This window comes from Leuresthes tenuis, unplaced genomic scaffold (assembly GCF_036924035.1).
Source record: "Leuresthes tenuis unplaced genomic scaffold, fLeuTen1.0.hap1 SCAF_14, whole genome shotgun sequence".
NCBI lineage: Eukaryota > Metazoa > Chordata > Actinopteri > Atheriniformes > Atherinopsidae > Leuresthes > Leuresthes tenuis.
In genome coordinates this window covers 677,434-695,229 of record NW_027325368.1, presented here as the reverse complement: position 1 = coordinate 695,229, position 17,796 = coordinate 677,434, and the positions used below count along the sequence as shown (strand labels likewise).

The window sequence follows — 17,796 nt, the reverse complement described above, 5'->3', positions numbered from 1 at the left end:
CTGAGGGAGGAGGAGGAGTCCGGGAGGCGGATAAAAGGCCGGCTGAGCACAAACATCCGATCTGAGGAGGAGGACGGAGGAAAAACTGCTCTGCTGAAAGACGAGAGGAAGACCTGGAAAAAGAGGAGGAGGAGCCAAGTCAGCCAGAGAGAAACTTTCCTCCTGACTGAAAGCTGCTTTTATACCTGCCAGACAGCCTCCAGCAGCTCAGCGTCAACGGAAAGTTCACACAACAGATGATGCGAAGCTGCAGATGACGGAGACCTTACCGACACAAGAAGAAGAAGAAGAAGAAGCTCAGAGTGTTCAAGTTCAAGTCAGGGGGAGGCCACACTGAAAAGCAGAAGAAGAGGAGCTGACTCACACAGGTGCATCATGGGAGCGTCTTAGTCTCTGAAGACTTTAAATCTTTGTCTTCTGGTTCCACCGAAAACCAGCCAGCATGCTGGCCAAGTGTCCCCCAGGAAGGAGCCACCTGAGCAGGGCAGGTGGGCTGCTGCTGCCCCCCCTGCTGTTGGGACTGACACTGATGGTGATGATGGTGCAGACGGCGAGCGTGGACGAGCTGGAGAGCGAAGAGAGTCAGGAGATCCTGGAGGAGGACGAGGACGTCAGCACAGAGATGCTAGTAAGAAACAAGCAGACTCATCAATGTTCACAGTCCTGATCAGCTTCATTCTTTATAATTTAAATAAAAACAGGAAGCAGCTGCAGAGATTCACTGAAACATGTTCAAACATGAACATAAACCCAGAATCTGAGGCAGAAACAGAGTTTTTATCAGTTCTCAGCAGCTTTAAAGTGAATCTCTGGTCTGAGCTCCTTTATTCTCCAACACAGCCTGAACCCTCTGAGACAAGCTTTCTGTCATTTCTTTAAGGAGTCTTCAGGAATAGTTCTCCAGGCTTCTTGAAGGACATCCCAAAGCTCTTCTTTGGATGTGGGCTGCCTTTTGTTCCGTTCTCTGTCAGATGATCCCACACTGCTTCAATAATGTTGAGGTCCGGGCTCTGGGGAGGATTCATCCCTCCATAAGACCTGTTGCCACTGATTTTCAGTCCACTTCTTGTGTCATTTGGCACAGCTCAGCCTTTTCTCCCTGTTTCCCTTCCTTAAGAACGGCTTCTTGACAGCCACCCTTCCATGGAGACCATTTCTGATGAGGCTTGGGCCAACAGTAGATGGATCAGCTGAAGGTCCAGATGCATCTCTCAGGTCCTGTCAGGTCACAGCTGGATTTTTTCCTCTTTCTTAAGGACATCACTTTCAGATCCTGTTCATCTGCTGGAGATAGTTTTTTAGGCCTGACACTTCTTCTTTTGTCCTCCACTTGTCCAGTTTCCTCAAATGTTTTAAGGACACACTGCACACCATGCTGAGATATGCCAAGTTTTCAGCTAACAGCTCTTTGGAATCACCTTGTTGCTGCAGAAATCCTATTTTCTGTCTTTGGGTCAGAACTGGACAATCAGCTGATCAACAGAAGAATAACCAGTGATTATTTCAGTATTATCAGGGAAAAAGTCATGTTTCACTGTTCTCTGAATATTTGATTTCTGGATTATTATTTTTTTAAAGAGTTGAAACAACTGCTGAAAACATTCATCCAAGTGTCAACAATCTAACACTCGACTCCATTTTCAGACTTTCACACCACATTTAGCTCCAAACTGGATCAAAGAAATGGTTTAAGCAGCATTATTCTGCACTTCACTGTGTTTAAACACAGTTTCACGGGAAACTTCTCCTTTAATCCAGCTGTAATTCTGACTAACTGGACTATTGCTGTGTTACAGTGGTTTGTTTGTCTGACAAAAGAGAGTTAATGTCATCATTTATCTCCATTTTAACACTCAGAGCCACACGGAGCTGCTGTCTTTGGAGGTTTAAACATCTGCTAAACAAGAGAAATCTGGCCAGACTTTCCCATATAATTCAGCCGTCCAACCTGACATGTTCGAATGCATTTGTTAAAGAAAAGCTGAAATCAGCATCCTCAAACTTCACATTAAACTCACAGCTTCAGATAAATCTCCAGAGGCCGTCACCCTCTCCTCGTTCTTTCTGGTAGTTTACCTTCTGTTCCATGTCCAAAGCACACAGCTCCTGCCTTCAGTTTCCTCCTGTTTAAAGGCAGAAAAACCCAGCGGGGTCAGCTGGAAGCTCATAGGGATGTTTTATGGACAGAAACATGCCAAAGCTTCTGTCTGCCAGTGATGTTCAGCCACAGCTGAGGGAGTTTTAATTGTGATTAACTGTCAACAGTCACAGGTACAAAGGAGGCTTCCACAAATAGAATAATAAGAAACCAAATACTTTCACTGGATGTAAAGCTGTTACAACCATCATGTGACTGAAAAGGCTTTGAGAAAACGCTGTTTTCTCAACATTTAAAACCCATTTTTAAGGCAGAGCAGCACATAGCGAGAGAAAAGCAGTCTGAGGTCAATAACAGCGTCATCGGCATAAAAGAGGACTTCTGATCAATCATTCAGACCTTTTTATTGATTTGTTTGTGCTGTTTTGTGTTGGGACGGCCTCCATATTCCACAGCTGTATGTCAACGCACATCTGGGAGCTTGTTGCAGTAAAAATGCAGGAGACTGTCAGATAGACGAATTCAAACAGGGAAACCAAAGCAAAACAACAAGCTACAGATGGAGGGCAGAGACAGCTCTACAGTTTACCTGGTTATACAGCCAGGTGAGCAAAGAATGAGCTGCAGCCATGTTCTTCTTCATTTTGGACCAATCAGTGATGACTCCACCTCTTGGAAGCCAATCCAACAAGAAACAGGCTCTGAAATAAGGTGATTCACTCAGGAAATGACAAAAGGTGCTTTATCATGGCTGTAAAACATTTTCCAGCCCCAACATAGATTATGAACCTGGTTCAGGTTGGTGTCGTCAGCTGCAGGTGATTCTTTTTACAGACTCTTATTCATGTATAATATTTCAGAAGTGCAGACAAACCTGAACTTCTGTGGTTTCTATCCTTCAGGATCCGACGTCCTCTGATGTTTCCAGAGTGTCTCCTCTCAGCTCCTGGTTAATCTTCAGGAGAAACTCCAACAAGGGGGACAACCGGAGAACCAAAGGCTCCAGGAGAACCTCCAAGGTCAGACATGCAGACACAAAGGATCCCTTCTGAAACCAAAGAAACAACAGAATGTGACTGATTGAACCCAAAGTCTGTAACTGGACCTCCTGCTGCAGAGATCACTCAGTACTGACTGATGTCCGCTCTCTGCTGACTGAACCATCCTGTTCTGTTAACAGGAAGTCAGGCCTGTGGTGTACCTCAAGGCTCCACATTGGGTCCACTCCTTACAGGAAGTCAGGCCTGTGGTGTACCTCAAGGCTCCACATTGGGTCCACTCCTTACAGGAAGTCAGGCCTGTGGTGTACCTCAAGGCTCCACATTGGGTCCACTCCTTACAGGAAGTCAGGCCTGTGGTGTACCTCAAGGCTCCACATTGGGTCCACTCCTTACAGGAAGTCAGGCCTGTGGTGTACCTCAAGGCTCCACATTGGGTCCACTCCTTACAGGAAGTCAGGCCTGTGGTGTACCTCAAGGCTCCACATTGGGTCCACTCCTTACAGGAAGTCAGGCCTGTGGTGTACCTCAAGGCTCCACATTGGGTCCACTCCTTACAGGAAGTCAGGCCTGTGGTGTACCTCAAGGCTCCACATTGGGTCCACTCCTTACAGGAAGTCAGGCCTGTGGTGTACCTCAAGGCTCCACATTGGGTCCACTCCTTACAGGAAGTCAGGCCTGTGGTGTACCTCAAGGCTCCACATTGGGTCCACTCCTTACAGGAAGTCAGGCCTGTGGTGTACCTCAAGGCTCCACATTGGGTCCACTCCTTACAGGAAGTCAGGCCTGTGGTGTACCTCAAGGCTCCACATTGGGTCCACTCCTTACAGGAAGTCAGGCCTGTGGTGTACCTCAAGGCTCCACATTGGGTCCAGTTTTTTTTTTCATGTTATATCTCAGTGGGTCATTTCAATTTAGTTAAATTGACTAAAGAACCTCACACTGGACTGCTGGAGAAAAAAATACTGTCCTCCTCCCAAATACATCCCCAATCATCATGTGTCCATGTGCTCAGTGATCTGTGGCCTCATGACGGAGTCACGAAGGTGTTTTAGTCCTAACTATGACTGATTTTAGGTTAGAGTTCTTGCTTTCTTTTTTTTCTGTTTGCAGGTCAGAATGAGATGAGCTGCAGCCAGTTGTTTGGTCATATTTTGCACATGAAAGCTTTATGTTGCCTTTAAAAACATACTCGCTGTTACCTTTATGCATCTCATATATATCTATCCCCTATTTAAACCCAAGCTCCAGTCTGTCTGGAGTTCTTTTTCACATGTAAACAGCCATGATTTTATCTTGGTTCCATCAGACCTGGATGTTAAATCTTTGGTCAGACTTTCCTTCCTTTCTCTGACTGTGAGGATGTCTCTCATGCTTCCCATTTAATCCAGAATGGACTGTTGCAGTTTCAAAAAACATTGAGAAGTTTTTCTAAAATTTAAATCTGTAATCAGTTTGAACCTTTGAAACTTAACAGAAACAATTCAACAGAACGGATTCTCAGTCTTCTTTGTGTTCAGAAAGCAGAACCAAACGTAGAATCTGCAGCATCAACACTCAGTGGAAGCTGCTCCAGATGTTTCCATCGTGTTCCTTCAGCTTCCTTTAATGACTCTTTTTAACGCTTTGAACTGAGTTTTTCACAGGAATCTGAGTCCATTCCTGCTGAATCCCAGATTCCAGCTGCTCAGCAGTCCCTGGTTGTCTGGTTCTCCTCTTCATGATGCTCCAACATCTGCAGCAGGAGACAGATGTGGACTGCAGGCAGCAGCCGAGCTCACACACTCTGTGTGTCTGAAGCTGCTGGAAGTCCTGCAGAATGAGGTCTGGCATCGTCCTGCTGAAATAACCACGGACCTCCCGGGAAAAGACGGCACCTTGATGGCAGCATCTGTCTCTCCAGAACTCCAACATCCAGCTGTGCATCAGTGGTACCTTCACCCAGATGAAGCCCTCCATGCCCTGGACTCTGCTGCAGCCCCAGACCATCACAGACGCTGGCTTTAAACCTTCCTCTGAGAACAGCTGGATGCTCTTTCTCAGCAGTTTTTCCCAGAAGCAGCTGAAACGTGGACTCATCTGCCCACAGAACACGTGTCCACTGTCTTTCTGTCCCTCTGAGATGAGCTGGAGTCCAGAGAACTGGGCCGTGGTTCTGCTCAGAGCTGATATATGGCTTCCTCCTGGTGTGATGCAGCTTCAGCTCACATTTCTGGATGCAGCCGTGGACTGTGTTGAGTGGAAATGCTTTTCCCAGCTCCTCCTGAGCCCATGTGGCTGTATGGATCATGGTGGCCTGACGGTTTCTCCTGCAGTGCTGCCTGAGGGCTCCGAGCTCATCCAGCAGGGCTTTCTGTCCTTGGCCTTTCCACACTGAGACTTCCCCAGACTCCCTGAATCTGTTCCCAATATTCTGCTCTGTAGATGCTGAAAGACCAAAGTTCTTTCCAGTCTGACTCTGAGGAATATTTCCTGAACTTATTGATGATTCTCTGATGGAGTTTGGCCCAAAGCGGTGAGCCACGACCCATCCTTGTTGGAGAGGCTGAACCTTTGGTGGAAGCTGCTTTTATACCCAATCCTGACACCCTCACCTGTCAGCAGGTAACCTGCTGCTTGGAGAAGCTCCAGAAGCTGTTGCTGTAGATTCTATAAACTTTCTGTCTTTCTTTGGCTCCAGAACAGCTGCTTCAGGTTCTACTTTTGGTTCTGTTGGTCAGTGAAGACTCAGTTCTTTGCTCTTGTTTCTGTTAAATAAAGGTTCTGATTAACGGTGTACAGGTTTGAGTTTTCCTGCACTTTAGGAACCTTTTACAGAAGCTTTGGGCTAACTGAACCGTCACAGGAACAGCTTCCAGATCAGAGTCTGATTTAAGTTCAAATCGAGTCTTTTCTAACGGACATTTCAGAACATTTTTGTGTGATGTAGACTGATATCTTTCAAACTAACTTTGCTTTCTTTCCTGGTTTAGTGCAGCGTGACGTGCTGACAGACGTGATAATTCCACTTCCTGTTTCTAGCTGGAATCATCTCATACGAACCTTTATTCAATAATCAAATATCAGGCAGTCTAAGCTAACTCTGACCCTGTTTGTGTTTCCTCAGCATGGCCTTCCAGGACCTCCCGGCCCTCCAGGACCCCAGGGGCCCCCCGGTCCGCCTGCACCCCTCCTGCCCCAACAACAGGAGCTCATCCAGGAGCTGCAGCTCAAGCTGAGAGGTGAGAAGTTACTGAGGCGAAGACGAAGTGATCGAACCTGTCAGCCGAGGTCGTGTTCTCTGCCTTTGATTTGTGCTAACGTGCACTGAACCTCTGCAGTGCACGTTAGCACAAACCTCTTCTGAAGATGAAAAATGATGAAATCCTCTCAAACAATGAAATGTTTGTTCTGCAGACAGGATCCATACGGTTTCATTTTCCCATCATGAGTCTCGCTGTTTTCTGTATGTGGGTTATATAAACGCTGTGTGCATGTGTGTGTGCACGTGTGCGTGCACGTGTGGAGGCAGCCTGTCTGAGTCCTTAATAGGGGTAATTTTGTGGAGCGTGGATGTGACTTGGCTCGGCTGCAGGATTCCTGACATTCCTGCTGACTGATGGTGCGTCTTCGTGTCTTTCTGTGTGTGTGTGTTTGTTCATTCATGCATGTTGCTTGGATGTGTGTGTGTGTGTGTGTGTGTGTGTGTGTGTGTGTGTGTGTGAGAGAGAGGTAAATGATCACATGAACAGTGCTGCAGTGTGCTGAGCGTCTACACTTTTCATCGCTGAATTCCAGACTTTTCCAGACTAAACTTCCAGACTCCTCTGTAGATGTTTCCCATCGTGGCTGCGGTCAAATCGCCAGCTACATGTTGATTTATTACAGTTCTATTCTTACTTTACTTTGCAATTCTTTATTAATCCCTGAAGGTAAAGGCAGTATTGATTATTGTTAAACATCAGCTGCTGTTACAGATGACAAAATAAAAGATAAATCAGAAATATATTATTATATAAATAGAATAATAATATATAAAGCTGAAGTGCAGCAGAGAGGAAGGTAGGAACCTTCAGAGGTCTCCATCAGTGGGTTGGGCTCTTGTTTCTGTTGCTTAGCAACAACTCAGCTGATGATGTCACACACAGCGTCAGCAGGTAACTCAGGTGAACAGAAACTTCGACCATCTGTTGTTAACCAGCTCTGTGATCCTCCTCCTTTACTGTTAGCGCTCTGTCTGCAGTCTCTGTCTGCCCGGATAGTCTTAAAGCTGAGCAGAGAGCTGTTAGAGCTGTTCCTGCAGCCAGGTCCAGGATTCCACCATCTGTTGTTAACCAGCTCTGTGATCCTCCTCCTTTACTGTTAGCGCTCTGTCTGCAGTCTCTGTCTGCCCAGATAGTCTTAAAGCTGAGCAGAGAGCTGTTAGAGCTGTTCCTGCAGCCAGGTCTCTGCCTGATATTCCTTCTGTGTCCTCATCAGGGCTCCGAGCTCGTCCATTTTATCCTCCAGAGATCTCACATTTCCCCTGATTTAAACTTCCTCCCTTTCCTCCATCTCATTCCTGCTCTGCATCTTGGATGAAACATGAATAAATAAACATTAGATTTAGAAGATCAGACTTTCCCACTGAAACCGCTCACATGTGCCCAAGTTCAGCAGGAAAACACTGAGGACGAGTGAAGTTCGCTGTTTTAGCAGCTAATGTTAGCAGCATCCTGTGATAGAATCTGATCGTATTTCTGTGGTCACACAAACAGAATCAGGGTGAGTCACTTTATCCTGTAATATGCATGAATCCCATCAGGGGGTTAGGGTTAGTTCCAACCTGCTGCGACTGACAGCCTGGACACAAAACACTCATTTAAGGGTCAGTGCTACCTCATTGTGTATCTGTGACCGTCCTCATGCATTCATGAGTAATCACAGCTCATTCAAAGCTTCACACCAAAGTAAAGTTGTATCATTTTCTATTACTGAGGCATCAATCTTGGACTAAGAGGGAACAAAGAGGAAGTAAACCCACCGGTAACATTATGTTGCTGTTCTCTCTGCAATAAGAACTTTCAGCTCAGAGAGTTTCTCTGAACTCTCCAGGAAACGTTTTCCTCATCTCTCCGACCTCGTTTTTCTCCGAGCTTCTGAGTTTCCTGCAGAACGTCTGGTCTGAGTGTGACTGAGTTACCCAGAATTCATAGCAGTGGTCAGCAGTGAAGGTCTCTTTAGTTTGCGTTTGTGTGCTGAGACGCCAGCACGCCATCACACGCCATGACACGCCATCACACGCCATCACACGCCAACACACGCCAACACACGCCATCACACGCCAACACACGCCATCACACGCCATCACACGCCAACACACGCCAACACACGCCATCACACGCCATCACACGCCAACACACGCCATCACACGCCAACACACGCCATCACACGCCAACACACGCCATCACACGCCATCACACGCCATCACACGCCATCACACGCCAACACACGCCAACACACGCCATCACACGCCAACACACGCCAACACACGCCATCACACGCCAACACACGCCATCACACGCCATCACACGCCATCACACGCCATCACACGCAAACACACGCCATCACACGCCAACACACGCCAACACACGCCATCACACGCCATCACACGCCATCACACGCCAACACACGCCAACACACGCCATCACACGCCATCACACGCCATCACACGCAAACACACGCCATCACACGCCAACACACGCCATCACACGCCAACACACGCCATCACACGCCATCACACGCCAACACACGCCAACACACGCCATCACACGCCAACACACGCCAACACACGCCATCACACGCCAACACACGCCAACACACGCCATCACACGCCATCACACGCCATCACACGCCATCACACGCCAACACACGCCAACACACGCCATCACACGCCAACACACGCCAACACACGCCATCACACGCCAACACACGCCATCACACGCCATCACACGCCATCACACGCCATCACACGCAAACACACGCCATCACACGCCAACACACGCCAACACACGCCATCACACGCCATCACACGCCATCACACGCCAACACACGCCAACACACGCCATCACACGCCATCACACGCCATCACACGCAAACACACGCCATCACACGCCAACACACGCCATCACACGCCAACTTGCAACCAACACACGCCATCACACGCCATCACACGCCATCACACGCCAACACACGTCATCACACGCCATCACACGCCATCACACGCCAACACACGCCATCACACGCCATCACACGCCATCACACGCCAACACACGCCAACACACGCCATCACACGCCATCACACGCCATCACACGCAAACACACGCCATCACACGCCAACACACGCCATCACACGCCAACTTGCAACCAACACACGCCAACACATGCAAACACACGCCATCACACGCCATCACACGCCAACACACGCCATCACACGCCATCACACGCCATCACACGCCATCACACGCCATCACACGCCAACACACGCCAACACACGCCATCACACGCCATCACACGCCATCACACGCAAACACACGCCATCACACGCCAACACACGCCATCACACGCCAACACACGCCATCACACGCCATCACACGCCAACACACGCCAACACACGCCATCACACGCCATCACACGCCATCACACGCCATCACACGGCATCACACGCCAACACACGCCATCACACGCCATCACACGCCATCACACGGCATCACACGCCAACACACGCCAACACACGCCATCACACGCCAACACACGCCATCACACGCCAACACACGCCATCACACGCCATCACACGCCATCACACGCCATCACACGCCAACACACGCCATCACACGCCAACACACGCCATCACACGCCAACACACGCCATCACACGCCATCACACGCCATCACACGCCATCACACGCCAACACACGCCAACACACGCCATCACACGCCATCACACGCCATCACACGCCATCACACGCCAACACACGCCAACACACGCCAACACACGCCATCACACGCCAACACACGCCATCACACGCCATCACACGCCATCACACGCCAACACACGCCATCACACGCCATCACACGCCATCACACGCCATCACACGCCAACACACGCCATCACACGCCATCACACGCCATCACACGCCAACACACGCCATCACACGCCATCACACGCCAACACACGCCATCACACGCCAACACACGCCATCACACGCCATCACACGCCATCACACGCCATCACACGCCAACACACGCCATCACACGGCATCACACGCCAACACACGCCAACACACGCCATCACACGCCAACACACGCCATCACACGCCATCACACGCCAACACACGCCATCACACGCCATCACACGCCATCACACGGCATCACACGCCAACACACGCCATCACACGCCAACACACGCCATCACACGCCAACACACGCCATCACACGCCATCACACGCCATCACACGCCATCACACGCCAACACACGCCAACACACGCCATCACACGCCATCACACGCCATCACACGCCATCACACGCCAACACACGCCAACACACGCCAACACACGCCATCACACGCCAACACACGCCATCACACGCCATCACACGCCATCACACGCCAACACACGCCATCACACGCCATCACACGCCATCACACGCCATCACACGCCAACACACGCCAACACATGCAAACACACGCCATCACACGCCATCACACGCCATCACACGCCAACACACGTCATCACACGCCATCACACGCCATCACACGCCAACACACGCCAACACACGCCATCACACGCCATCACACGCCAACACACGCCATCACACGCCAACACACGCCAACACACGCAAACACACGCCATCACACGCCATCACACGCCAACACACGTCATCACACGCCATCACACGCCATCACACGCCAACACACGCCATCACACGCCAACTTGCAACCAACACACGCCATCACACGCCATCACACGCCATCACACGCCAACACACGTCATCACACGCCAACACACGCCATCACACGCCATCACACGCCATCACACGCCAACACACGCCAACACACGCCATCACACGCCATCACACGCCAACACACGCCATCACACGCCATCACACGCCAACACACGCCATCACACGCCAACTTGCAACCAACACACGCCAACACATGCAAACACACGCCATCACACGCCATCACACGCCAACACACGCCATCACACGCCATCACACGCCAACACACGCCATCACACGCCATCACACGCCATCACACGCCAACACACGCCATCACACGCCATCACACGCCATCACACGCCAACACACGCCATCACACGCCATCACACGCCATCACACGCCATCACACGCCAACACACGTCATCACACGCCAACTTGCAACCAACACACGCCATCACACGCCATCACACGCCATCACACGCCAACACACGCCAACACACGGCATCACACGCCAACACACGCCATCACACGCCATCACACGCCATCACACGCCATCACACGCCATCACACGCCAACTTGCAACCAACACACGCCAACACACGCCATCACACGCCATCACACGCCAACACACGCCATCACACGCCATCACACGCCATCACACGCCAACACACGCCAACTTGCAACCAACACACGCCATCACACGCCAACACACGCCAACACACGCCATCACACGCCATCACACGCCATCACACGCCAACACACGCCAACACACGGCATCACACGCCAACACACGCCATCACACGCCATCACACGCCATCACACGCCATCACACGCCAACTTGCAACCAACACACGCCATCACACGCCATCACACGCCATCACACGCCAACACACGCCATCACACGCCATCACACGCCAACTTGCAACCAACACACGCCATCACACGCCAACACACGCCAACACACGCCATCACACGCCAACACACGCCATCACACGCCAACACACGCCATCACACGCCATCACGCGCCATCACACGCCAACACACGCCATCACACGCCAACACACGCCAACACACTCCATCACACGCCAACACACGCTAAACACACGCCAACACACGCCATCACACGCCAACACACGCCAACACACGCCATCACACGCCAACACACGCTCTTATTTTCCTCATGAGGTCATTTTCTCCACTTTTCTTCCATCGTTCTGTTGTCCTCCTCCTCCTTCCTCCTCCTCTCAGACATGGCGGGTGGAGTGTGTTTGCAGTGTGATCATCCTCCTCGTGTCTCCACATCCTTCTTCAGTCGCCTCCTGCACGCCGTCACCATCCCACGCCGCAGCCTGCTGGAGCTGCAGCCGTTCAGCAAGGTGACGCCCACAGTGACCACAGTAACCACAGTGACCACAGTAACCACAGTAACCACAGTAACCACTGTAACCACAGTAACCACAGTAACCACAGTGACCACAGTAACCACAGTAACCACAGTAACCACTGTAACCACAGTAACCACAGTGACCACAGTGACCACAGTAACCACTGTAACCACTGTAACCACAGTAACCACAGTAACCACAGTAACCACAGTGACCACAGTAACCACAGTAACCACAGTAACCACAGTGACCACAGTAACCACTGTAACCACAGTAACCACTGTAACCACAGTAACCACAGTGACCACAGTAACCACAGTAACCACTGTAACCACAGTAACCACAGCGACCACAGTAACCACAGTAACCACAGTAACCACAGTGACCACAGTAACCACAGTGACCACAGTAACCACTGTAACCACTGTAACCACAGTAACCACTGTAACCACAGTAACCACTGTAACCACAGTAACCACAGTGACCACAGTAACCACTGTAACCACTGTAACCACAGTAACCACAGCGACCACAGTAACCACAGTAACCACTGTAACCACAGTAACCACTGTAACCACAGTAACCACAGTGACCACAGTAACCACAGCAACCACAGCGACCACTGTAACCACAGTAACCACAGTGACCACAGTAACCACAGTAACCACAGTAACCACAGTAACCACTGTAACCACAGTAACCACAGTGACCACAGCAACCACAGTAACCACAGTAACCACAGCGACCACAGCAACCACAGCAACCACTGTAACCACAGTGACCACAGTAACCACAGTAACCACAGTAACCACAGCGACCACAGCGACCACAGCGACCACAGCGACCACAGTAACCACAGCGACCACTGTAACCACAGTAACCACTGTAACCACAGTAACCACTGTAACCACTGTAACCACAGTAACCACAGTAACCACTGTAACCACAGTGACCACAGTGACCACAGTGACCACAGCGACCACAGCGACCACAGCGACCACAGTAACCACAGCGACCACTGTAACCACAGTGACCACAGTAACCACAGTAACCACAGCGACCACAGTAACCACAGTAACCACTGTAACCACAGTAACCACAGTAACCACTGTAACCACAGTGACCACAGTGACCACAGTAACCACAGTAACCACAGTAACCACAGCGACCACAGCGACCACAGCGACCACAGTAACCACAGCGACCACTGTAACCACAGTAACCACTGTAACCACAGTAACCACTGTAACCACTGTAACCACTGTAACCACAGTAACCACAGTAACCACAGTGACCACAGTGACCACAGCGACCACAGCGACCACAGCGACCACAGTGACCACAGCGACCACTGTAACCACAGTGACCACAGTAACCACAGTGACCACAGCGACCACAGTAACCACAGTAACCACTGTAACCACAGTAACCACAGTAACCACTGTAACCACAGTGACCACAGTGACCACAGTAACCACAGTAACCACAGTAACCACAGCGACCACAGCGACCACAGCGACCACAGCGACCACAGCGACCACAGTAACCACAGCGACCACTGTAACCACAGTAACCACTGTAACCACTGTAACCACTGTAACCACAGTAACCACAGTAACCACAGTAACCACAGCGACCACAGCGACCACAGCGACCACAGCGACCACAGCAACCACAGCGACCACAGCAACCACTGTAACCACAGTGACCACAGTGACCACAGCGACCACAGTAACCACAGTGACCACAGTGACCACAGTAACCACAGTAACCACAGTAACCACAGTAACCACAGTAACCACAGTGACCACAGTGACCACAGCGACCACAGTGACCACAGTAACCACAGTAACCACAGTAACCACAGTGACCACAGTGACCACAGCGACCACAGTAACCACAGTGACCACAGTAACCACAGTAACCACAGTAACCACAGCGACCACAGCGACCACAGCGACCACAGTAACCACAGCGACCACTGTAACCACAGTAACCACTGTAACCACAGTAACCACTGTAACCACTGTAACCACAGTAACCACAGCGACCACAGTAACCACAGTAACCACAGTAACCACAGTGACCACAGCGACCACAGCGACCACAGCGACCACAGCGACCACAGCGACCACAGCAACCACAGTAACCACAGTAACCACAGTGACCACAGCGACCACAGTAACCACAGTAACCACAGTAACCACAGTAACCACAGTGACCACAGCGACCACAGTGACCACAGTAACCACAGCGACCACAGTGACCACAGTGACCACAGTAACCACAGTGACCACAGCGACCACAGTAACCACAGTAACCACAGTAACCACAGTAACCACAGTAACCACAGTGACCACAGTAACCACAGTAACCACTGTAACCACAGTAACCACAGTGACCACAGTAACCACTGTAACCACAGTAACCACAGCGACCACAGTAACCACAGCGACCACAGTAACCACAGTAACCACAGTAACCACAGTAACCACAGTAACCACAGTGACCACAGTAACCACAGCGACCACAGTAACCACAGTAACCACAGTAACCACAGTAACCACAGTAACCACAGTGACCACAGTAACCACAGTAACCACTGTAACCACAGTAACCACAGTGACCACAGTGACCACAGTAACCACAGTGACCACAGCGACCACAGTAACCACAGTAACCACAGTAACCACAGTAACCACAGTGACCACAGTAACCACAGTAACCACTGTAACCACAGTGACCACAGTGACCACAGTAACCACAGTAACCACAGTAACCACAGCGACCACAGTAACCACAGTAACCACTGTAACCACAGTGACCACAGTAACCACAGTAACCACAGTAACCACAGTAACCACAGTAACCACTGTAACCACAGTAACCACAGTGACCACAGTAACCACTGTAACCACAGTAACCACAGCGACCACAGTAACCACAGTAACCACAGTAACCACTGTAACCACTGTAACCACAGTGACCACAGCGACCACAGTGACCACAGTGACCACAGTAACCACAGTAACCACTGTAACCACAGTAACCACAGCGACCACAGTGACCACAGTGACCACAGTAACCACAGTGACCACAGCGACCACAGTAACCACTGTAACCACAGTAACCACAGCGACCACAGTGACCACAGTGACCACAGTAACCACAGTGACCACAGCGACCACAGTAACCACAGTAACCACAGTAACCACTGTAACCACTGTAACCACAGTAACCACAGTGACCACAGTAACCACAGTAACCACAGTAACCACAGTAACCACTGTAACCACTGTAACCACAGTAACCACAGTGACCACTGTAACCACAGTGACCACAGCGACCACAGTAACCACAGTAACCACAGTAACCACAGTAACCACAGTAACCACAGTGACCACAGTAACCACAGTAACCACAGTAACCACAGTAACCACAGTGACCACAGTAACCACAGTCTGATCATGATGATTGGATGTTTGTGTCTGCAGCAGTCGGACTCGGAGCGGAGCCTCCAGAGGGGCCACAGCTTCAACAGCAGCACCGGCCGATACACGGCGCCCGTCTCTGGCTTCTACCAGCTCACCGCCAGCCTCCTCATAGGTTGGTTCCTAAAACTTTAACAGCCATCACACCCAGACAGGACCAACACAGCTCTCTGCACAGGCCGATCCCAGCTAAAGGTCACACATAAGACTCTGTCTCAGCTTCCTTACATCAGTCTGTTGAACTGTGGATTTATGTCCGTTTGAACCGGAGTCGGTCTGTGCATCAGAGCTTAAACCCTCTGACAGACGGCCTGTTAGTACCACTGTCGTATGTCAGCACACCTGAAACATGTCCACCTGCGTGTGTCTGTGTCAGAGTCCGGTGACAGAGTCCAGGTCCGAGTCAGAGACAGCGTGAGAGCAGCGATCTGCATCGAGTCGCTGTGTCAGAGCAACCTGTGAGTCCCTCCCTCTGATAGTAGTGATGTCACAGATGTGTCGGGATGACCCACAAACACCTGGTGTGTGTGTGTGTGTGTGTGTGTGTGTGTGTGTGTGTGCAGCTCTGTGGAGTCGGTGATGGGCGTGGCAGCAGCTGGAGGAACATTCAGCATCTTACTGACAGGAACGCTCTACCTTCAGGTAAGAACCATCTGTGATGTCATCAGTGGAAACTGGAGCCACCTGAAGCCGGCCCAAAGGTGCCGGATCAGGACTCAGACGGTCTGATCCTGAAAACATGGATTCTCTTGTGTCACGGGTCCAGAACTTCTCCAAACCTGGGGCAGCGTTTCCATCCCACTGTGTTTAAATGCTTCTCAGAGTTTACACTCGTTAACTTGGGTCCGTACAGCACCACAGACCCAAAGTCTGCTTTAAACAAAGTGTTCTGGTCCATCTGCACACATGAGCCCCGCTGAAGGGGTATGACAGAAGGTCCAGTCTGAGAACATAAAAAACTGATTTGGAGCCAATAAATGAGTAACAACAGGGAGGCAGAACACTGGAGGTTCCACAGGGTTCAGGTCCAGCTGCTTGTTGCACTTTATGAATAAAAATGGGGTTTTAGGCTTAAACAGTGCGTGTGTTGCTGTGTGCGCAGGCTGGGGAGTACGTCTCGGTGTTTGTGGACAACGCCACCGGCTCGGCCATCAGTGTCCTGCAGGACACCCTCTTCTCTGGCATCCTGCTGGGAATCTGAGCTCACAGCGTCCAACACACAGGAAACCAGCTGCTCGTGTTTCCTGACCGAACTCTGAACGAACAGCAGCCTGAAAGGACCAATCACAGCCTGTTAGCCTGGATCTGCCTCACGGCTGTGGAGGCCGACTGACCTGAGATCTGCAGCCGGACATCATGAACCTGTTGATTGGACTGTGGACAGATCTGAGCATCCAAACAGAACTCAGGTTTACGCCAAAGCTACGAGGAATCAGGACAAATGAGAGCTCTGCTTTAGTTCCTCTGGTCTTCATTCTGTCCAAACCATCAACAACCTGCTGTATGAAATGAGGAGTTCTCTGCACAGCCCCCATTAAAGGCCATGACATGTGGACCCTCTTTGTGTTGCAGTTTAACCTCAGTGTGTCAATAAAAGCCTGTGATCAGAACACAGAGTCATTATCTTACGTTTCCACAGCCTCAGTAATCCTCTGGTGGCCATCACTGTCCATTTAAGGTCCGGCTTTATGTAAAGAAAGCAGGTTTAAGAAGGCTGCAGCTTAAAAATGATGCTGTAAATACTGAGGGACCCACAGTTCATGAAGGTCGTACATTTAATCATCTAATCCCCCAGCAGAAAGAGTTAGTCTCCTGCAGCAGTTTAAAATACTTCCCTGGAGTCAGGAACCGGAGTCAGGTGTGAAGCA

The 17,796-nt window shown here is 50.5% G+C and overlaps 1 protein-coding gene across 1 annotated transcript; it reads left to right on the top strand.

The window, feature by feature from the left end:
- The first annotated feature begins 60 nt into the window (after positions 1 to 60).
- On the top strand, positions 61 to 17,482 carry LOC140268538 (erythroferrone). The gene is made up of 8 exons (XM_072363452.1): positions 61 to 628; positions 3,001 to 3,117; positions 6,203 to 6,317; positions 12,301 to 12,428; positions 15,932 to 16,043; positions 16,305 to 16,386; positions 16,492 to 16,570; positions 17,031 to 17,482. Exons 1-8 carry the CDS (start codon positions 443 to 445, stop codon positions 17,127 to 17,129), a joined length of 918 nt encoding a protein of 305 aa, XP_072219553.1. The 5' UTR covers positions 61 to 442; the 3' UTR covers positions 17,130 to 17,482.
- Positions 17,483 to 17,796: the final 314 nt, after the last annotated feature.